Here is a 23,894-nt window from a genome sequence, read left to right on the forward strand (position 1 = left end):
CTCATCTGGACCTCGATTTCCAGCACATCTCCCTTAACAATTATGCAAAAGAATGCCAAGGCCTCTTGGCACACTTACCCACAAAAACCCACAGGAAACCTACATTCACTACCTGCTGAAAACTGCCGCTAAAACATGCCATTGTTGCTTTGCTAAAAGACACAACGTGCTTTTGTTACAGATTTCACATTAAGATAATTGCCTCTGGAGGGGTTAGATAGATGATATGATCAAAACATCCTAATGAGGAGAGTAGGGAGAGGGAAGGTAATGCAGTCCCTCCTTGATGAGGTCATAACAACCCCAACCTGCTTTGTGTGTTAATGATGCAACAGCCAGCAATTTTTGGACACTCGTTCCCTAGTGAAGGGTCGGCTGTCTGTGAGCGGAGGAAGAGTCCATCCTGAGAAAAGAGAGTTAGAGCGATACATAGAGGGTAAAGAGAGAGGGGAGAGAGGATCCAGGCAGAGGAGACTGTAGCTACCTAGCTAGTCCTGTGCCTTTAAAACGCCAGGCCCCTCCTTCCTCCACACAGTCAGAGCGGAGAAGCAAAGCAAGTTGTGCTGGCAGGAGCCTGAGCCTCACGATAAACCCTGGCATCAGCCTGCCTTCATCCGGCAGTCAGCGAGGACACTTCAGGGCGCAGGGGCAGAGAGACGGGACGGAGAGAGAGTGAGACAGAGAGAGAGAGAGAGAGAGAGAGAGAGAGAGAGAGAGAGAGAGAGAGAGAGAGAGAGACATATTGGCGTCAGGAGCAGCCTCCAGAGGGCTCTGACTGATACAGATCCTCTCCACAGCTCTGTACGCAGTAGCTCTTTCTGCTGTTTCCTGACGCTGGCAGGGTTGATGAGGATGGCGAGTGGCTTCTTCTTTTCCACAGCATCGTCACTAGAGCAACGGTAGCATCAGCATCTACAGCAGCAACAGCTTCAGCCTCAGCATCATCAGCAGCAGCAGCAGCCGGATCTATACTCTGCTGCTGGTCCCTATTCTTCAGCCGCCTCCTCTCTCTGGTGTCTAAGAGTGCTGCTGTCAGGGCCGTTCCGCCCACCTCCACTTCTGCCTCCTCCTGCCTCCCCCTCCATCCTGCCTCCTCCTCCATCCCGCCTCCTCCTCCACATCTCCATCCTCCACATGCTCTCCTTCATTCCTTCCATTGAGCCACGGCACTGAATGAATTCTTCGCCCTCTGACTGGAGCTGCTTTCTCTAGGAAGACAGTAAGTGATGTAGGGAGAGAGGTAGATGCAAAGAGAACAAGTCGGGGAGTATAATATGTGTGTGTGCGAGCATGTGAGTGTGTGGCTGAAAGAGAGGAGGGTGTCAGTGTGTGTTTTGATAGAGAGATTGAGACTGCAAGAGAACTAGCAGGATGTGTGTGGCTTGGATGATCCTCCTGTGCATTTAATCAGTCAGTATCACAGAGGAGCATAGACTGTAAGCCCTGGACACAGCTAAAGCTGCTGATGTAGAGAGAAGGTAAGTGTGTGTGTGTGTGTCTGTGTTTTGGTGTTAATAAGAGGAAGGTGGGAGAGTCCTGCTGAGACTAGATGTGCATTTTCACAGCAGCTAAAAAAATGGTCAAATTCCAGCACCGCAGTTAATTCCTGTCTATCTCCCTGCCTCCCTCTCTCCCTCTCTCCCTCCCTCTCTCTCCCTCTCTCCCTCCCCCTCTCTCCCTCTCTCCCTCCCTCTCTCTCCCTTTCTCCCTCTCTCCCTCCCTCTCTCTCCCTTTCTCCCTCCCTCTCTCCCTCTCTTCCTTGCTCTATTGCTGTTGTATTCTATTTGCAGTGCTGCTGAGCCTAGAGAGGAGAAAAGAGAGAGAGGAAGAAAAAAACAACTGCTTTCCTTCTCGTCTCTCCAGGTGTCATGTGTGATTGGCCAGCTTGCCCTCTGGCAGTAGCATCAGCCTGGATTCCGTGTGTGTCTCGTCCCCCTGCCTGTGCCTGGGCTCCGGCTGTCCCTGGGGACGCGCTACTGGGATTTACCTCTTACTGCTGGATGGAGATGGGCTTTCTGCCTTTTTGAAAACTGTTCACCAAAGGAGAAATGCACAGATACAAAGAAGGAGGAAATATAACGAATCAATCAGCAGCACAACCAGGCAGACTGCTGGATTCCCTTAGCAACAACTCGGGGAGTGAAAGAGAGAAGTGAATCGTCTCTTCCTATCTTCTCTGGTGTCTGGTTTCTGGGCGCACCCCTGCAGACCAGAGTGGACCAACAGTCGGATCTGAAAGGGCAGGATTTGGGACACTGCATGGGCACGAAGGACACGCAAGTCACCCTAATGCCAGGGGAAGGACCCTCCTCTTCCTCCTTCTCTTTCACCTCCTCCGGTTCATCACCATGTTGGTTTGTCATTCTTCCCCTGCACGTTATATTCATTAGTCACATTTTACTCGCTAAGATGTCCGTTTATCCTCATTCTTGCCACCTGGACTAAGCCCTGCCACTGAACAAAAGATTGGACATTCTTCACACACACACACACACACACACACACACACACACACACACACACGCACACACACACACACACATACACACAGAGAGAGACTCTCACCCCTCCTCCTACCTTCCTTACTCCTCTCTTTGACGAGAAATGAACAACACATGTCGGGCATCATCTGAACATAAAATGGATGGGTGCAGAAGTTGCTTTTGATGTGGGCTATTTCTTTATTCCTTCAAGATTAGTTTATTCTACCGTCACTTCTAAGAGAAAGGGAACACTGCACAGCGGAGGACACAGGAGGAATATCTATTGTTTTCAAAAGGATTTGTTCTCCTCGCTCCCTAAAAAAGACAGATGCCAAACTGAGGGAGTATATTTAGAATCCAAAGCTTGTCCCTACTGCCTACCAATAATGTAGACCAAGATCATTCAAAAAAATGAGCAACTGCTGGGGGTTCTATTTTTCTTTGCTTGGATATTCTGATCTACAGGGGAGGCTGAACATGAACCCCTTGTTCAGCTTGACAACCTGGGATGCACTCTTTTACAGTAACCTGGCTGACACCAAGTCACTGCATCGTATCAGCTAAATAAGATTGTAAAGGAAGGTGAGTGGGAGGGGAAAATAGCAACTTCCTCTGACAGACGATCTAAATAAATATCCTCCTCAGAGACCGATGCAAACGTACACACTGACACATGAGATGAGTAGGCTCTCTAGCTCAACACTATTATATAAGGTGTTTTCACACACACCATCTTAGCTCCTGTTCTTTTCATCATCCTCCTGTTCCGTGGATCTAACTTGAGTTTTTTCATGTTTCTTTTGGCTTAATTTTTGGTACAATCCATCCTGGAGCCATGGATGGCGGAGGGTAACGCCAGGGGGTTGAGCGCTCAGGCCAGGCAAGGTCTTTTGGCTGTCCAGGGGCTTTTAAGATGTTGAGGTCTCCCTGCGTGGCCGGGGCCCCTGTTCGGATCAGTAGCACTGAGGCTCCTCGCGGCCAGAGACATGGACCCCGAATCGGCTCCCCCCCGCCCCTGCCCTCAGCCCGCCGGCCCCTGGCCCCAAGTCGCCCTGTGAAGGATGTCCCTCAGCAGAGCTCCGGCCCGGGACACCTCTGAGACCCCCAGCCAGACCCCCAGAGAACGCATCCGCAGCCACATGAAGATGGTGATCAACCAGCTGGACGGCATTCTCAAAGAGCTCAAGGATGTGGCCAAGGAACTCCGGGAGGTGAGGCACTATAGCGGGCAGCATGCGCCACTGTCTCACCTTACTGGGGACAAGGTTCCGGGGGTGGTGGTGGGGGGGGGGGCTGGAGGAGTAAGGTAGATGGGGGAGTTACTCCTTGAGAGGATTGCATTGAATGAAGTGTATAGAATGCATTACACGGAATAGAGATGCTTTTAATTAGGATTTGAAGATGACATCACTTTGGCTTTGGTGCAGGTGGCAGGAGAACATCGGTTTCTGCTTCTGTAATTAGAAATACCATCTTCCTTTTGGCATTCGAGGGCTAATTCCGATATCATCGTGTACACAACGATAAGTGCCGTTCAGATGTATTCAGCGTCCTATGAAACCTTCTTTAAATAGTGGCTGTAGAAGAAGCAGGGCAGAGCCAGGAATCTGGGCTGAAACAGAAACACAGGGGAGAGAACAGGTGTGCTTAGGTAAGACACAGGACTTGGCACTGCACTAGTTACGTAACCATTTTGTTATCAGATGGATATCTACTGTATTTTCACAACTGCCATGGTAACGCGATGAAAAGATCAGAGTGTGTGTCTGCATCAAAAAGGGATGAACAAACAGGAAGAATATGTGTGTGGATCATATAGTGTGTGACAGCGTGTGGGTCTTTATGGAATGTCTACTGTACTTTTGAAAAGTTCATTGATATTAGAATGCAGGATTGATGTGTGTGTATGTGTGTGTGTATGTGTGTGTGTATTTTGTGGGTGTCCATGTGTATGTACCTGTGTGTGCAATGTGCACACACATGTGTAAATGCAAAGCTATCTTGCCCCCTTGCCCCTTGCTATCTTGCCCCTCGTCCAGAGGACGTCCTCCCCCCTCTCCCTCTCTCCCTCCTTTCACTCTCTCTCCCTCTCCATATCTCTCTCTCTCTCTCTCTGAGTAAATAGTGGCTCTCTGACACATCCCCACTCCAACCCCACCCTATCTGTTATTACCTGCCTCCCAACCTCCCTCTGATCAGGTTGCCAGGAGTGGGGGGCTGGGGGCTGGGGGCACGCCCAGTGCCCTGGAGACCCAGGGGAGGATAGAGTCCGACCAGACCAAGGGGAGGGTGGGAGGGCGAGGGGTCATAACTCACTCCATCACCACCACCTTCCCCTGACTCCCCCAGTCTTTTGCCCACTTCCTCCTTTATGTACTCACATGGGGAGAGGTGCAAGGGCACGGCTCACATCGCTCCACACCGCTCACTCACAGCTCACGCTTCCCTCTGAGTCCAAAAAACCCCACCGGTGCTCTAGTGATTGATGATTATGGGACTCCTGCAAGTGGAATAATGCTGGCTGGAGCTATTTATAAACAAAAACACTAGCTACCTCTGTCTAGCTCTGCCAGCACCAACATATACAGTATTACGTTTCTCATTTCAGAGCCCCAAAAAGGATTCAATATAGCAGCCGATGTATCATCCGTTCTGAAGGGAACACAAATAGAAATATTGAAATTGATAGCAAGAGATTGTGTTAGCCACAACAGCAGTAGTGGCAGTAGTATCAATATTTAGTAATTTGCTAATTTATTCCATTGTGGACTGTATTAATAGCAAAACGTTAAAAAGGTGAAAAAATGCATTAGTGCTCAATGTACCGGCAGATGCATGGCTGCCTAATGTTCCGGAAAATCTCTCATTCTTGGCCACATGAAATGAATAACATAATAGATAACATCTGTCACATAAATAAATGATGAATTACTGGCTCTGTTAAGAAAAACAAATAAATAACTCAATAACGGGAGTCAGGGTAACGTGGTGAGTGAATGTGAACTGAACTGGACTGACTGGGTGGTGGATCATCACTCCATGTTGGAGGATGGTGTTTGGAGAAGCCTGATGGCGTATGGCGATCCGGTGGCAGCAGAGATAAATATAGGATTATCTCTAGAGGTCCGTAGGGAGCTGGGCTGATTTCAGAGCTCTCAGGGTTAAAGACAAGCAGAGCTCCCGTCAGTCCACATACTGTATCAACAGCTCATAAATGGCTGTCTCCACAGCCAGGCCTGAACCCTGGTCATACAGGACCAGGACAGTGCGTGGCCCTGGGCCCAGACCTGCATTCAGTATGTGGGTTATCTCAGACATGCTCTATGGCCACAGCAGGGGAGGCTATCGTAACGTCGCCCCATGCCTTCACAGAGTTTAGGAGAAGGGGGTTAAAGTAGGGCCACCATGGCAGAGCCAAAATAGTGTTTTTGGAAGGGGATCTAAAACTGGCAATTATAGTGTAGCTACACCCACAGCCTTGCCTCATGTCATTTCAGCCATTGGTCTGTGCTGGAGGTGTGAAGACAGGAGAGGAGATGGAGGCATGATACAAACAACGTTACATACCATACATAAAACTAAACCAAGCCGTAGAGAAGATGTCATCATAACAACTGCCAGATTAGAAGGCAGCGCAATCACATAGAGAGATGCCATTGATCTTATTTACATACAGAAACGTATTACAGCAGCTATATACTCGCCGCGCTTCAAGATGTGATGTTTCCAGCATTACCATTCAATTGTGTCACATTTGTGAATCCCATTATGCAATTTCACAGAAAGAATAAAACAGAATCTAAATGAAGACTCCAAAATGAAATACACTGATAATATACTCTCCACACATCAACAGCAATAGCAGCTGTAGAGGAATGTTTTAATTCGGGGTATCATGTCAACATTACCCTTACAATCTCTGACAGCCAAAAATGGAACCAAATGAAAATCACAGCATGAAATATATTTTTTTGTTAAAACTGAATCCAAATGAATAAAAGCTATTTAAAATAGCTGAGGAATAGCAAATGTAAGAAAACATCCATATTGGGTATTAGAGAGATATAAGACTGGTAAATTGAAAGCATTAAATGAGGCGGTAAGAACAGAAAAATTGGAGAGTGGAGGGGAAGAGCAGGCACGCTGCAAAACAGAAAGAGACGAGTGGTAGGCACGTCTTTATATGGAACCAAAAGAGAATAGGGAACTGTTATTATGTGGACCTAGTCATTATGTAGAATCATACGAAGAGCAGAGGATGGAAGAATTCCATGCTCAGTGAGAGGAAAATGCAAATAGGGCGGCCATGAAAACCAGTAGCAAGAATTAAGGTAGCTAATGAGAGGAGGGAAGAAAGAAATACATAGAGCAATTATCACTGACAGAGTACAATATGCACCATTTCTTAGAACTCGGAGTCTGGCTGCCCAATCACTGATCTGGCAAATCAGGCAAATCAGTTAAGAACCCATTCTTATTTACAATGACCGCCTACGTTAACTGCCTTGTTCAGGGAAAGAATGATTTTTACCTTGTCAGCTTGGGATTCAATCTAGCAACAATCAAGGGAACATTGCACAAATGAAAATGGACAAAGGAAAATGCCATGTAAATAACCTGATTAGAAAGCAGAAAGCAGCACTTTTATGTTTGTGGCATTCTATAAACGGTGCATTGTTTGGGCCCCGTGTGATGCGGTGGGAGGAATACAAAATATAAACAGCTGGCTGAAGATCAGTCAGAGAGCCACTGGGCCTCCGTCCTGATCCAGTCTGGAATGGGCACCAGCACCACGGTGGTGGACGACAAGGGAGTCGGCACACTAGGCGAACCGCCACAGAGCTCAGCACCGCTCAAATCTGGTCAGAACACAGAGGTAGCCACAGGAAGCCCTAAATCCAAATCAAAGGCTGCTGTTTCTGCAGTGGACGTTTATCCTCTCCTCTGTTTGCTCTCTGTTCCCCTGCCGACAGTGCCCCGTGGCAGGGACGAGGCCACCTGACAGTTGTAGTGTCAAAGGGTGGACACTAGGTGTGCAGTCACAGTGACACTCATTGCCTAGCAGCACAATTATGACAATTGCAAATTGGTGCACCAACCCAACCTCTCAGGTCTGAAAAAAACATGTTCAGTGTGAGAACAGGTGCCGTAATTGGAAGGGTCTTGGTGATTTTTTATTTTATTTTAATCTACAGTGTATGTGTTAAAAAGATGCCCCTGTGGCCACAAACGAATCATGTGTTAGCGCTGCAGGTGGTGATGCTGGTTTCCTTTAGTTTACCTGAGCCCACTTATCACAAATTACAATCAGTCTCTGTGCCCTGGTGGACCGTTTCCCAGAAAGCAACTGTTTTCATTTCCCTGCCAGTTTCCTAGGTTGACTGCCCAGTTTACCGTGGCCTCTCCAGTGAGGGTGCCCCAGCCCAGCATGCTGGTAGCGACTAGCGAGGCAATTTACTGAAGATTAAGGGCAGGATTTGGCCAAGCTGAGGGGCTGGGGAAACGCTCACCAGCTGCCCTGCAAGCACATGGAGTTCACTGGGCTATGCTGAAGGCTTACCGTCACCTCTGAGAGTTGATAGGATCACTAAACCTGCCACAACTGGGCCAAAGGGTTTCCTATAGCGTCATGTACAACCAGAGATAAAACAGAAGTGAAGCAATCCTATGTCAATTTGTTCCACCTTGTCTGACCTCCTTTGTGTGCTGAAATTAAATTCTCCAATTAAACTTGCTGATATTATGCCTCCAGCAAAGTTCCTTAAATTCTACACATGAACAACACGACAGGGCCCCCCCCCGCCCCCCCATCTCCATACCTGTGTTCCTCAGTCAGTGTCACGTGACCCGGACGTGATCTTCGGATGACCTCATTGACCAGTAGCCTGGCCAGTTCCGCCTCAGAATGTCCCATAACGCTCCTATAGTAAAACAGAGAGACACCTTAGCAGTGGGACGTAAAGAGTTAAAGCTTTAGTGGCTTCTAACCTTGAGAGGGAGCTGTGGAGAGGAGAGAGAAAAGAAAACTGCACCAGGCTGGCATACCTTTCCCCTGAGCCTCTTTTACCAAGCACCGCTGTGGAGCTACAGCTACTTTAAGATGCAGGGCCAGTGTGTTGACCAGCCCAGCATGCCTGTAAAACCCAGTGGATTAGCAGGCCCTTTGAACTCTCCTTCTCTGTGGACCTTGCACTCAGCATAGATGATAATGAAAGTTCCTGGTTAGAGCCCAGGCGAGGTACAAAATTGGCCCTTATCAAATCAACCTGGTAAGCCACATATCTTTTCTACAACGCCAGCTATCTGTGACTAGATACCATTACATGAGGTAGAGGATTGAGGGGGCTTGCTATGCATCTTCGCACATAATGTGAAGCTGCAACCCTTCCCCTTCCTCCAGGGGAGGATACAGGAGAGAGAGGGGAGGGAGAGTGCAAGAGAGAGAGAGAGAGAGAGAGAGAGGGGAGGGAGAGAGCAAGAGAGAGAGAGAGAGAGAGAGAGAGAGAGAGAGAGAGGGGAGGGAGAGAGCAAGAGAGAGAAAGAGAGAGAGAGAGAGAGAGAGAGAGAGAGAGAGAGATAATGGTTCCTCCTGCTGTACAGGCTGGTGACAGACCGGTTGAAACAGCTTATATCAATTTTAGCAATTGTGCTTGTGGGCGTTTTTAGGATTGTTTTTGGCCTATCTTTGAGCTGTGAATAAAACCAGTGGGCTGTAGTTAATGGTGTGAAAAAATGGCATCCATTGAAGTGCACAAGGAAGCCCCCGGAATAGAATAGCTACATTACTTGATGGTCTCTGAGCATACTGTACTCACGCTGACAAAACCATTTTCTTTGGACTTCCAGTGAAATGTCTGCAAGGTTGAATGTCACTGCACTGAAGGGGCACAAATACCAAAGAAGAAATTGGAGACATGTAGGTTATGAATGTGTCTGAAAGTATGAATAGCAACCCAAATTAATACAGTAGGTGACCTACTTGTCAAGAGACCAATTTTTCTCTCCGTCGGCTGTACCAGGGAAACGCTCAGGGCAGCTAGATCCCTATTACATTATGGTTCGTTGTGACACACTGAGGAACCTACAAAACCTCACGTGGTTTTGGCCAAAATATTAATAACTGCTTTGCTATGATTGGGTAACATGAATCGACCCAGTTTAGAATGAGCCCATAATGTGATTGTTCTGAGAAGCCCAACGTCCTATCAAAAGCTTTAACAGCAGGCAACCAAGCATCTGCGACCTCAAACCTTTAAAAACCTTTCAATCAGGCATTCGATTCATTTGATCAATTCTGGCTATTGGCCTATCTGACCGGGTTTTTGATGATTCACACCAGAGTGCTCTTTAAGTGAGACATTCCACTCCATTCATATCCTCTGATTTGGCGCCAAACTCAGATTGCAAAATGTGCACGTGTTTTCAAGCATAGTCCTTTTACTAAAACCTTTGTAGACTAATATGCATCGCTGTTGTTATACAGAATATCACACACGAGAAGAGGTTGTAAAATATATTTTAGAAGTTAACTTACATTGTGTCGCCAACCTGTTGCCCTAATCCTAACCTTAATCCTAACCCTAAACTAAACTAACCTAACCTAACCTAACCTAAACTAACCTTAACCCTTACCTTAACCATTTTAAATTCCAACTTTAATAGAGTGACGTCAGAGTTTGACGTTCCAAGTACTCTGGATAGAACTAATACCAGAAGGTATTATCCAGCAGCAATTATCCTGCAGGTGCCCACAGTCACAATCACATCCACATACTGTATACAGCAGGTTTTCCTAACATCTATAGGCTATTCGTTAATGATTATGTGATATGTCCTGATATGTTGTAATGTATTATGTATTGGTCATTAATATGACAACTATTGAGAAGTATTCATTGTTAAGGGAATTGCTAATTGATAAAATACCTGTTTAGGGCTTTTAACATGTTCAGGTGCTCATTTTCAACCCCCTAGATTTGATGTCCGCGTGGAAATCGATATTCCCATCAAAATCCATCGGTTTAAGATAGAGATATCTTTTTTTGCATGGGCTGCTTCTCAATCCACCATATCCGCCGATGTCGGCCTTCTGCTTCTGTGGTGGAAGATGGCAGAGCTACAGCGGTGTTTGTCAGACCAGGAGACATCAAGAAAATCGGTCTTCTCATAAAATCGTTTGCAGAGTCCGAACAGTTTGGGCTTGAAAGTTAAGACTCTCACAAACGTGATGGTATTCTCCGTTTTGCTATATGACCCCCACAAGCTTCACGGGACACATCTGAAGTTGGTACTGCCGATGTGCCAACTTCTGTCTGTAGTGTCCGGCTACAAACGAATGTGACCCCACCATCAGAAGGTGAGCCCCTTACGAACATGCACTCACTCCAAAAAATGGATGAATTGGATAGGGCATTTCCACGTCATAGGAGTGTGGGTCATTGCACTATAAAAAAAATATACACAAATCTTGAGCTTTTTTATGTCTCTCAGATATAGGACAGATACTTTAAATCATACTCACATATTTTTGTTTGCTTTGTTATTTTTTTGTTGGGGGGGGGGGGGGGTTCAGGTACAATATTCATGTCAATTTACACACTTTATGCCATATGTACCCTTAGGCTGGAGTTTGTACTAATAACATTTGTATGTGAACAAGAAAAACACAACACCGCCAACTCCCCATCCCATCCTCCCCAGTACAAAATGCCCCCCCCCCCACTAAATATCATGTATGAATGTGATGTTTAAAGCTTTTCTATGGGCTAATTACCATTAGTAAGGCCATACTCAATGTTTCATCAAGGCTTAGATTTTTTTTCTGCCTCATCTACAGGTGCTTCATAATTATTGTCACCCTTGTTAAAGATGAGCCAAAAAGACTGTATAAAATAAATAATACAAATACTGGGCTGTATTGTACGCTCCAAAACATTTGGGAATTCTATTATTTTATATTTTTGCTCAGATACAATTATTTTGTTTCAGAAGCAATAAAAAAAAGATATTGCCTCCCCTTTTTTCAATACTCTAGCAGCCTCCCCCTTGCGAGGACAAGGACACTGAGCCTTTTTCTAAAATGTTTTATTAGATTGGATAATACATTGGGAGGGACCTGAGACCATTACTCCATACAGAATCTTTCCAGATATTTGATATCCTTCATCTGTTCTTATGGGCTGATCTCTTCAATTCAAACCACTGATTTTCAATGGGTTTCAATGGGTTTCAATGGGTTTCAATGGGTTTCAAGGGTTTCAAGTAGACTTGAACCCTATTGATAATCAGTGGTTTGAATGGAAGAGAGCAAAATGTTGATTTTGTGGTCAAAATGTTGATTTTGTGGTCAAAATGTTGATTTTGTGGTCAATTAACCATTTCTTTGTAATTTTGATTAATGCTTGGGGTTATTGTCTTGCTGGAAGATCCTCCTGGCAGAGGCAACCAGGTTTTTGGCTAAAATGTCCTGGTACTTGGTAGAGTTCATGATGCCGTCGACCTTAACTCCATAGGTCCCTTTTTGAATAAAACAAAAAATGTTTGAGCATGTACATGTATTTTTTTGCTCATCTTTACCAACGGGTGCCAATAATTATAGACCTGACTGTATACCACCATTTTGCACCTGAATCTTAATACTTCACACCCTCCTGACAGCACCATATGGTCCACTATGCTACAATATTTCAGTAACATTTCAGTAGGCCAACAATACTGTTGTACCTTCCTATAATGTCTATGAACAAGATAACGCAGCGTTCACAACATTCCGGGAAATTTGTAAATACCAGCATACGATTGGGAAAAATACACTTGAACACCCCTCCAACTGGTGATGATTAGTAACCTCCGACGTCATCTGTCAGTAAGACAACAAGCATGGCAGCATCTTCAGCAGTTTTTGTTGATAGTAAGAACAAAATACAAATTGTTCATGCAAAGTTGATTCCGTTCATCTTCCTATTGATTTAGAAAGTGAAAGCAGCTTTTTATGGGCAAAAAATATCAAACAATCACAAGCCTTTCAATGACCTCCGTGTTTGACGGCATTTCCCAGTTCAAGCATGTGAATACACCCAACTTGTAATTACGACTTCACAACTGTTATTTATCACAGTTGGTTATGAAGGCAGTATTATTCCCAGAATCCCCAGACTAAAATGTCATTCATTACCTAATTTCTGTTCCTGAGTAGCCTGTGTACATATGTCATCTAAATAGGGTCTTAGAAGGCAGGGGTGAGTTTCCCAAAACCTCTGAAGCACTACAATCATCTGAAGTCCATTGTAGGCAATGGATGAACAATGATCTTGGTGCACACAGGTTTTGAGAAACCCACCTCAGATCAGTTGATAGAGATAGGTGTACAATTGGTGACTGATTGCAGGAGCATGGGCCTGGAACTTCAGCCAGACATTTCCTTCCACCCAGAGAGAGGGATCCAAGCCCCCTCTCTCTCAGACTATTTATGTGCTGCTGTAACCTTGTGGTAGCAGTCACACTCCGCCTGCCACCTGGTTCCGCATGGATGACTGCCACCACTGTCATTGTCAATAGTGTTCAGATGCAGGCGTCAGCTGCGGGCGGGCAGGCAGGCGACCAGGCGGGCGGTGGGGACGGAGATGAAAGATGCACAGACAGACGAGGGGACAGATTAATTATTCAGGGACACAGGTAAGAGCAGACAGTGGGGAAAGGATGTGTCAACAAACTGTTTTGATGATTAATATTTTTGTCATTTGACAGTGGTGGTGAGGGTATGAAAGGGCATTCGGGTTGCGTGTGTACTCAGTCACCCTCTAACAGTCACCTGCTAACCTCCACCTTCATTGAACCTAGACTCACCCCAACCCACAACAGGGCCACGAGCACAGCTTTCATACCAAGTCCCTCTCTGCCTACACTCTTACACCTGCAGGCTGGAAGTGAATATTTAGTTATATTGTCTCTGTGTTGTTAATATTCTAGGGTGAGTTGAGCTTACTTCCAGGTGGCATGGCAGAGTTTATGCAGGATCTCTAGGGGGTGCACACACACCCCCTGCTGAAGTGACATCCCTTTTTATATGTCAAGCTACAGAGGCTGACAAGATAAGCAGCTCCACTGTCCTCATTTCAACTATGACTCACGTCTCCCTTGCCTTGCGCTTGGTTCTGGTGCAGACATTATTCAGTGGAAATGATATAGATAGCTGATGGAGACATTGCAAGAACGACTTCAAGTGTTCTGATTTTGGGAACAAATAATAAGTAGCTCACTTTGCAGCCGGGTCAGCAAGTAAAGCGGAGGTACAGTACTTTTTTTAGCGCGCCAACTGTTTCCCATTCTTCCTGTCCTATCACTGATCATGTTCTTACATTTCAAATATCCATCCGTGGCATTAGATTGCCTGAGTGTTTAATCAATACAGTGGAAGTAGAGAGGGATATGGATGGATGTAGAAGCAGACTGTGGCGAGGGTGAGGGATGGATGGAGTATAGGAGTATCATGACTACAATAACCCTTCACAGAGCTAAAGCTTCTCCCCCGTCACATAAATCTAAGCCCCTGACCCAGAGCTTTCACTTGATTATTCATTCTGTGTGTTCTTGCCACTTGCCAAAAGGCAAACTACATGACTCATTGGCAGAGCATTTAAAGTCTAGCTGTCCTTGTTTGGCTGAGAGCTGACGTGGGATGAAATAAAGGAAGGAGGGATGGGGGTTGGGGCGGGCCACAGTGGTGCCATGGAGATCTCCACTGTGCTAATTAAGGTCACGGGTTGAATACATACAGTATAACCCCCAGAATCAGCTGTTACTGTTGGCAGAGCAGAAAGTCCAGGGTGATGAAGTGCATTGCCCAACGTCAAGATTTTTTGTGTTGACCTGTTGTTGTTCGGGGTTCGGTTTGTATCGGCACAAAAAACAAAGAGCTGGCTACAGGGGGACAATGGCACAGCATCAGATCTCCTGCAACCTACAGTAGCTACTGAACGAGTCTGCAAGTGTGCAGACAGTATACATGTTGCAGAAAACTGTGAAATACAGAGAAAGGACAAGAGGATATGTGTGTGTGTGTGTGTGTGTGTGTGTGTGTGTGTGTGTGTGTGTGTGTGTGTGTGTGTGTGTGTGTGTGTGTGTGTGTGTGTGTGTGTGTGTGTGTGTGTGTGTGTGTGTGTGTGTGTGTGTGTGTGTGTGAGAGAGAGAGAGAGAGAGGGGAGCTTATCTCTAGCTACAGGCAGCAGTTACTCCCAGAACCATGCCTGGGACCAGGAAGGAGGGTCAGCATGTTTCAGTCTACAGTTCTATGGATGTGAGTCAGTGGCAGATGCATGACAATAAAAACTGGGCCTGACTATTAAGCACCAGTCATTCCTGCATCCACACTGGGTATTCACAGCAGTCGCTGCCCTCCTGATACAGGATTTAGTAGACAAAAATAATCTCACTGTTGATGTGGACAAAACTGAGGTCTTTATGAATGTACTCACATATTTGAAACTGCAAAAGCATGATTGTTTTTCATGTTAAGTAGAGCTATTCAAGTATTGAGACCAGATATACTTTTTTATGCCTTTACATGCATACTTTACATTCAATTTTACAGCGCACCAAATCCATATCCACCCATCCATTTCGTCTCAACCTCACTTGTGTGTGCCATGGTTGACTATACAAAAATAGCATAACTCTGTCTTTTCCCATCTGCTATGGACCATAGGGAAAGCAGGTTAATTTGTGTGTGAGGGGACAATGCAGTGGTGACATAAATGTGAGTTACCCGATCAACAATCAAAAACTATCTCCATCTGCATCCGTAGCCGTGCTAATCAGGTAAATCCGGACGTGGTCATGAACTGCAGGTTAGTTTGGGTTGTTGACTTGTCCTGCATGCTCAACTCAAGGAGCATTATGCATTCAGTGAAGTGCCCACATCCCCCAATTAATTAAAGCGTTCCTTAACAAGCCTTGATGTAAGCAGCAATGCTATCTCTTTTCTCAATTGCGATGTAAATTACAGCCTCATCTTTCTACTTATCATACCATGTTGGTAAGATCAATGAGAGATTTCTTGGGAGCTCAGTCCCGCAGAGTGATGAACGAACAGCAAAGCTGCCATGTTGGTCTTGCATTCATCCAAAAAGGCAAAAGGATGCCATCTGTAAAGTGCATCAACTATTTTCAATGTTCTTTCTTTTACTTGAATCAATTATTAGGTAAAGAAGAGTTGTAGAGGGAGTTAAAATGACATATAGCCTTTTTAAGAATTGTGGTGCAGTGCAGAGCAGTATTTGGGGTATTTTGATAAAGGCGTTGGTCTTTGGTTAGGACTTAGAAGAAAATGGTGTGTGAAGAACAAACGACAGTGGTGCTGATGTAGGGATGATGTAAATCTGCACAACGGGAAAAAACACAACGTGAGAGACAGTCAGGAGTGTTGTCTGTTTTAAAAGCTTGTTTGAAAGTGCTTTACCTTGACACCAACAGGAGACACTGTGCCCTTTGCACATACGCTCGCTGTAAATGTCTCTGTAAATGTCTCACACACTCCTTTCCAGCAACACTAATTGATGCCTGTGGCCAAAGGAATCTGCAGCGCTGTAGGCTATGACACCTTTGCAGATAGTTTTCACTGCCACGCAAAGACGCATGCACCTGTGGGAAATTCACACACCGTCAAAAACTTACCCCCACTGCCTGGACCAGGGGCAGACAACTGGACCAAGGTGACACCATTACTTACTCTGACTGTTAATTGCTGGAACAGAACTTTGCCTCCTTTCAAACGTGTCCTGAGCAGAAAAGATGGCAGAGAGACTGGCAGGAAGTGTCTTAAGACTCTCTGAAGCTCAGTCCAGCTCAACACAAACTGTTCTGACCCCAAATTCTGCAGAACAAATGGCAGAGAGACTATGGCAGACATGCTCTCAGACTTGTTTAAAGTGAAGGGCATATCTCTGGATGATTGACTAGATGATATACGGTCTCACTCTGGCCTCTCCTAGCTGCAGGAGGGAGGGATGAAGGGGACGTGTGGGGCCTTCCCTCCCCAGGGCTCCCGAGGTTAAGAGCTCTGGGTTCTGGTTTGAAGAGTGGAGCAGAGCTCTGGAGACACGGTGTCTAGTTAGAACAAGGCCTGGTGTGAAGAGTGTCTAGGTAGAACGAAGCCTCGTGTGGCGACACGGAGTATCTAGTTACCCAGCTAGCACATTTGGTTTCTTGGAAGTTGTGGGAATGTAAGTTTTTGGTTTCCTATTGGTTCTGGTAACAAAGCCATAAGTTACCTGATGGTTAAAACAGAATGTTTTTGAAACATTCTGAGAACGGAAGTGAAAATTTGGTCTCTTCTGGGAATGTACTTTTTTAGGTTGCAGGGAGTGTCTGAGAACATTCTTCTGTGGTTCCCTGAGAGATTTCCTGCAAGGATTTATTAACTTTATGAGAACAGAAATTAAAGGTTATTTTACGGTGATTACATAACGTTCTGAACATGTTCCAATAAGAATTTACAAAACTGTTCATTTTAGACTATTCAAACAGACTCTATTTCAAAGGAAACGGACACTCATTGAGATCAGGTGTGGCCAGTTAGTTGACGCGGCCAACACACCTGAACAAACTTAACATGATGGAGGATAGAGAGAGTTTTGTTGATGCTGAGAATGGAATGTAGATGTTTTTAAATACCATTCTTACACAGTTATTTAGGCGCGTTAACACTGCACATTAGCACAGGGCTAAGAGCCTCCTTAGCCCAGAGCTAAGCACGTATTCGCATTTACACATTCTAGAGTGGGATAGCACCAACCTTAGCTCAGAGCTAGTGGGCCCTGCTCCGGAGGAGGGTTAGCACCGACTTTTCGGGGTTAGCCCCAGAAACACAGTGCCAAAATAGCCCGTGTGAAACGAGGTCAAGAACAATACCTAGATAGCTCACTGTCCAATCACAAAATCTGTACTGTCACTTAATTGACATGTACTCGTGATGCCTGTAAATGAGTTTTGATAAATAAATTCATACTATTTCTTCCATCTGAGGACAAAAACTAAAACTTTCATCTGTACAAAAAGATTGGTTGCTATGCCTAACAAAAATGGTTGCTATGCAGGCTGTCTAATGTCTTCTCACTTAGCCAACTAAAGCTACAAACTCTACAGCTGGAAGGGCAGCAAACCCTCATTTTTTGTCTTTTTTCATAGCTTCTATTGACATTCAATTGGATATATCCATGATAATAATATTGTTGCATGTTTTCACCTGGATCATAAATGTCTCGTCCATGCACAGCATTTTCTGTACAAGGGCGAGATTGAATTTTAAAAGTGAAGCATTGTTTCCCGAGGTTTATACAAACCATCACTGTTGGAAATAAAATGCTAGGCTAGAAGCAAGAAGAAACAACGTGCTAAATTGCTTGTAACATTGGTCGCGTGTCAGGGATAGAATGTTTGTCGCATGTTGTGTTTGTCCGTTTGCCCAGGGCTTTGGAATACAACGGTGAATCCTTAACCCAGGGTTAACAAATACTTGTGTGAACACAGGAAAAGCTAGTCTAGCCCAGGGCTAAGAACAATGCAGTGTTAAAATGCCCCTGTAAAAAGGCCCCTGTAGATATAAAAAAATATGTATTTACAAATGATTTGATTAAACATTGAATTTGACCTTACTGCTATTAGCCCATAGAAACACATTGAATAACATATTCATACACGGCAAAACAGATTGTCAAAATAATTATCTAAATAAAGTTTGTTTTGAAGTGTCTGTCCAATATCTGAGAGATCAGGAAATTATTTTCATTATTCTACCCATATTTAACCCCTTTTTTGGGGCCAGTAAATGGCATAAATCTATAGAAAATGTTCTGATGAAGTACTGAAATTCCCACAGAAGAATGTTGTTTCTTAACGTTCTCTGAAAAACTTGAGACCATTGCTTTAAATATAACCATGAGGACACCTGTAGGAAAAATTATGGGAAGGTTGCATGCAAAACAACCAAAGGACAACCACGCTCTAAGAAACATATGGTTCTCAGAATGTTATGTGCTAGCTGGGTAGCTGGGTAGAATGGGTCCTAGTGTGGAGACACAAAGTACATGGTTAGAACAATGACAGATTAGCTGGTTAGAACAAGGCCTAGTGTGGAGACAGAGCATCTAGTTAGAACAAAGCCTAGTGTGGAGACAGAGTACTGTATCTGGTTAGAACGAGGCCTTACTGTAGCTAATGTTGGTCAGGCAATTAGATAGACACTGTGCAAAACACTACCTCACGCTGTTCTCAACCCATTGCTACATGCCCGCCTGCCTCAGAACAATAAATATGTAAGACATAAAGCTGAAATGTAGTGAGGGACTAAATAAACCATCCAAATGCCAAACTATTGTCATACCCATACCTGTTGCTGCAGAGACACTCTTTCGTGACAAAACTGGCCTAATGGCTTATAATGTACAACAGAGGATGTCTATAACTTGTCCCCGACTCTCTATCCAAAATCGCTCTGCATACCAATCTTTCATCTTCAGGTTGACTTTTTAATGACTCAATGGCTCTCAGCAAGCTTGTTTTATTCTGATGCTGTACTAGCTCTTCAGATGTCCAGGCAACGTCAAACACACACACACACACACACACACACACACACACACACACACACACACACACACACACACACACACACACACACACACACTGAACTAACCTTTGGAATAGTCATAGCTTTATGGGTGAGGCATTTAGAACCAATCTTAACATAGAAAAAAGGTTAACAAGATCAATATACCCTACTTTTCTATTCACAAAGATGTTCTTTTTTATCTGGGAGGCTAGCTCGGGCAGAATATACTTTATTGCTCTCTGACTCCAGTACACCACAGAGAATCCTTGAGGAATAACAAACTTAGTTGGATAGCCAAAAGTTACAACCCTTAACTTTGCACACGGTCTAATAGTCTAACAACTGTGTTTGGAAACAGTAGTGGATCTTTGAATTGCAAATCAAGACCAAACAGCATCCACCCGCTGTGTGAAGTCGTTAAAAACAAGCAATACAACTTCACACAGACCACAGCCAGTATTTAACACTACAATAAACACTGCTAGCACATTTGGTTACTTGGAAGTTGTGGGAACATACGTTTTGGGTTTCCCATTGGTTCTGGGAACAAAGCTATATGTTTCTTGACCGGTAAAATTGAAGTTTTTTTTTTTTACTTTCTGAGAATGAAAGTGAAAATGTAGCCTGTTCTGGAAAGGTTTATTTTTAGGTTGCACGGAGGTCTTACTCTGGGAGGTTTTATTTCTCTGAGTGTGGAAATTATAGGTTATGTTGAGTTTTTTTAATAACTTCCACTGAATGTTTCAATAAGACTTTTAATAAAACATTGTTGAACTCCAAACTCCAAAAGCACAGAGAGGATATATGGAAATGAATGTCCTTAGGCATTTATCATGAAAAAAACTCTTCTTTTTTTGTGACATGGCATCAGTGAGATTCAAAACTATAGTCTTCTATTTTCTATCCATGGAATTAGTCCACTGTGCCACCAGGATGGAGTTAACATGCCATGTTTTTTATGCAGACAAAGCTGTTAAATTTTGTCTTTTTAAACAGACGCCATTTCAATGGAAACAAGCACTCCTTAACACCAGGTGTGGTCAATTAGATAGAACACACTTTACAAAATAGAGGATAGAGAGAGTTATTAATTAAATGTGCGGCAAATGTTCCAAAGCCAAGCAACTATCCTGCACCATTCCAAGAAAGTTGTGGGAAGGTTGTATTCTTTTCATGATCAGTAAACATCAATTGATCATGCATTTTCAGATAAGTGAGGAAATCATTTTTATTAAAAATAAAAAACTGAAATATCACATTTACATAAATATTCAGACCCTTTGCTATGAGACTCAAAATTGAGTTCAGGTGCATCTTGTTTCCATTGATCATCCTTGAGATGTTTCTACAACTTGATTGGAGTCCACCTGTGGGAGATTCAAATGATTGGACATGATTTGGAAAGGCACACGCCTGTCTATATGAGGTCCCACAGTTGACAGTGCATGTCAGAGCAAAAACCAAGCCATTAGGTCAAAGGAATTGTCCATAAAACTCCGAGACAGGATTGTGTCGAGGAAAGTCGAGGAAGGTCTAGGGAAGGTCACCAAAACATTTCTGCAGCATTGAAGGTCCATAAGAACACAGTGGCCTCCATCATTCTTAAATGGAAGAAGTTTGGAACCACCAATACTCTTCCTAGAGCTGGCCGCCCGACCAAACTGAGCAATCGGGGAGAAGGGCCTAGGTCAGGGAGGTGACCAAGAACCCGATGGTCACTCTGACAATGCTCTAGAGTTCCTCTGTGGAGATGGGAGAACCTGGGCAACACTCTCTGCAGCACTCCACCAATCAGGCCTTTATGGCAGTGTGGCCAGACACTCCTCAGTAAATGGCACATGACAGCCTGCTTGGAGTTTGCCAAAAAGGCATCTAAAGACTCTCAGACCATAAGAACCAAGATACTCTGGTCTGATGAAACCAAGATTCAACTCGTTGGCCTGAATGCCAAGCGTCATCTTCTGGAGAAAACCTGGCACCATCCCTACGGTGAAGCATGATGGTAGCAGGATCATGCTGTGGGGGTGTTTTTCAGCGGCAGGGACTGTGAGACTGGGCAGGATTGAGGCATAGATGAATGGAGAAAAGTACAGAGAAATCCTTGATGAAAAAATAATTGAAGCATTTTTAGAATAAGGCTGTAACCTAACAAAATGTGGAAAAGTCCTTTTCGATGTGCACTGTATATCTCAATATTGGCCACCATTAATGGGATATTTGATTGATATATGAACTGTACCTGACAAGTATGAGTGGTTTAGGTTAATTTCCCATCCTTTTTGGGCTCTGCCTGTCAAGCAGCAGAAGGCCGCACTTGCCAATGTACTGTTAGCTGATAATGTTTACTTTGCAAACTACCTGTAGAAACTTTGTACAGTTGGCTAAACATAGTGGTAAGTAGACCTAATGTACTTTTTCTCCAGCCAATGTAGGCCTAGCTAGCGAAGTTAGCGAACATGATCACCTTTCCCCAAAAAATGTAAGAGTCTTTAGTCACTGTTGCTGCTGACAGACATGGGCGATATTGATTGATGGACCATGTCAAATCGGCTAGCTAGCTAATAGCAGATCACGTCAATATCGATAGTTAACAAGCTAACTTTCAAGGGATAAACTAGAAAGCTACATCCAAATATGGTTTGATTTTCTTACCAATGGTGATGACAGTAGTACGACTGACAACTTTACCAGGATGAGGACTTGCCGATGTCAAGCTCTTTCTAAAAGTCTCATCTCTGATGAAGCAGTCTAAATGACACGTTGTTTTCTTAGCTAGCTACTAGCCACAGAACATGCCAAATGGATAGACTATGCTCACGTATCTGAAAATACATGATCAATTGATATTTACTAATTGGGAAAAGAACACAATTACTTCCTGTATAATTGGAATTGTGTAGTTCTGAATATGTTCTTCAAGATGTGATGATATTAAAAACAAATAGTTTTAACATTTATATAACAATCCCTTGAAAATGGCACGTTTTTATCCGAGCTTTTCTTGCCCCCCAGCAGCCAAATCGAACGCTTTGCACTGTATTGTGAGGTGTTATTGATAAAGACCTGTCCAAACAGCCTCAAAATTGGGATTTTGTTCTGTTTATATCACAATGCAAATATTTATCTTTCCTTCTTTGACTTGATTTGAATTAACAAACAAACCAACAGCCAACAGATGTCCGAGCAATCATCAGCCAGAGGACAGAGTGGGGAAACTGCCCCAGGCAACGTCTCTGGAAGGGGCATTGAGCCATTAAGCCAGCTTTAAAAGGGCAATCTGCAATTGCTATCTATTTTTGGACTTATAAATTAATTATATTTACCCATTGATTTTTGAATAATATTACTTATACAGTAAATGACACAAGCTTAGTTCAACTGTTGTACCCCATCAGAACCCAAAATATAATCGTGCTTTACTGAGGACAGAGCGATGATGGACATCTTCTGCTTCCTGGTCATGTATTACAAATCCCAGATAGACAGGCTGCCTGCTTGCTATCCTCTCCTTGCTCTCTACAGCCCTGGGACTGCTAGCAGCAAAGTTTGTTCTCCTTTTTGTTTTTGTTGTTTACTCTCTCGGAACCATTACCAAGTCGCCTCTAAGTGTATGATTAACCAAGTGTTTGTTCTCGACTGAAGGGCACGATTTGATGCACATCCCAGTAGTTTATAAGGACCATGTTGAATCAATCAAGAGGCTTCTGCACCCGATGTGAGAGTCCTTTACGTAATCTCATTGTTCCCTGGGTGTGGAGTCCATTTTACCTTACTGATTAAAGTGCTACTTATTGTCATAGTGAACTAGAGGGAGAAGTGTCCTTCACAAGGAGGATGGCCTGAGATGAGCCTGTGTCCCCACCCCAGCAGCCTAGCAGTAGGGAGCCTGTTCTAGTGTTCTAGTGTCTGTGTGTGAGTGTGGGCTTCCAGCCCCCTGCCGGCAGCACTGAGGCACGTCATTAGGAGGGTCTAATCAAGGCCAGACACAGCAGCACAGAACAGTCACGGTCCTCTCTGTCTAAGTGCCAAGCTAGCTAGCTGCCCGCCAGAGGCATGAAACAAAAACATGATCCCCCAGCAGGTAGGCCCACTTTAGGGTCCAGTCTGCACGGCCTCCCCCTTCTCCATCAGGGCCAGGCTAGATGGTGAGGCTGGTTCTCTGTTTTTATTGGCTATATTTAGACTAGTCTGCTTCTCTGCAGATATAGTGCTAATCAGGCCACTGCAACACCAGAGAGAGAGAGGAGAGAGGAGAGAGGGAGAGAGAAGAGAGGGAGAGAAGAGAGAGGAGAGAGAGAGAGAGAGAGAGAGAGAGAGAGGGGAGAGTTCCTGGCCATCTCTCTCTGATATGTTATTCTGCCGTTTCTCACATGTGTAGTGAGATATATTTGATATCCAATGCAGTACTGCTCTTCATATATAATGCTATGAAGGAAGACAATATGGATGCAGTGATACCACAGACAAGGAGCATAAAGTATAGAGCATGAAACAATTATTCAATATGCATACCAATGATATCACTTAAAACGATGGCCTCAGAACAGGATGGATCTATAACATTATCTATAATGAATATTATGAGCCTCCTCTGCAAGCATGGCCTATTATTTATTATCCCACTGTCATCATTACTCTCCATTATGTATTAGAGTGAGTAAATACTTTAATAATGCGTCAAATGGATAATTCATGGTTTCTTGAGCAGCTTGCACGGGGAATGTGAACTCAAACGGCAGGCAAGGTGAAATGGGTTGCATCTTCAGCGCCTGGCTCTCCTGCCTTCTGACCGCCGTTGAACAGGG

The 23,894-nt window shown here is 44.3% G+C and overlaps 1 protein-coding gene across 4 annotated transcripts in view; it reads left to right on the forward strand.

Moving 5' to 3' along the window:
• Positions 1–427: 427 nt before the first annotated feature.
• LOC110506450 (inhibitory synaptic factor 1) overlaps positions 428–23,894 on the forward strand; it is a 47,586-nt gene continuing 24,119 nt past the window's right edge. Inside the window, exons 1-3 of one of the 4 annotated variants that reach the window (XM_036963882.2) lie at positions 530–1,219; positions 1,791–3,065; positions 3,317–3,694. In XM_036963882.2, the coding sequence (XP_036819777.1) occupies positions 3,545–3,694 (150 nt within the window). In that variant the 5' untranslated portion in view covers positions 530–1,219; positions 1,791–3,065; positions 3,317–3,544. Of the gene's footprint in view, positions 1,220–1,790; positions 3,695–23,894 lie in introns of all 4 variants that reach the window. The other 3 variants (XM_090222228.1, XM_090222227.1, XM_036963881.2) reach the window with 3 other exon arrangements.

The sequence above is a fragment of the Oncorhynchus mykiss genome, chromosome 26, assembly GCF_057628025.1.
Source record: "Oncorhynchus mykiss isolate SJ-2025 chromosome 26, ASM5762802v1, whole genome shotgun sequence".
Taxonomy (NCBI): domain Eukaryota; kingdom Metazoa; phylum Chordata; class Actinopteri; order Salmoniformes; family Salmonidae; genus Oncorhynchus; species Oncorhynchus mykiss.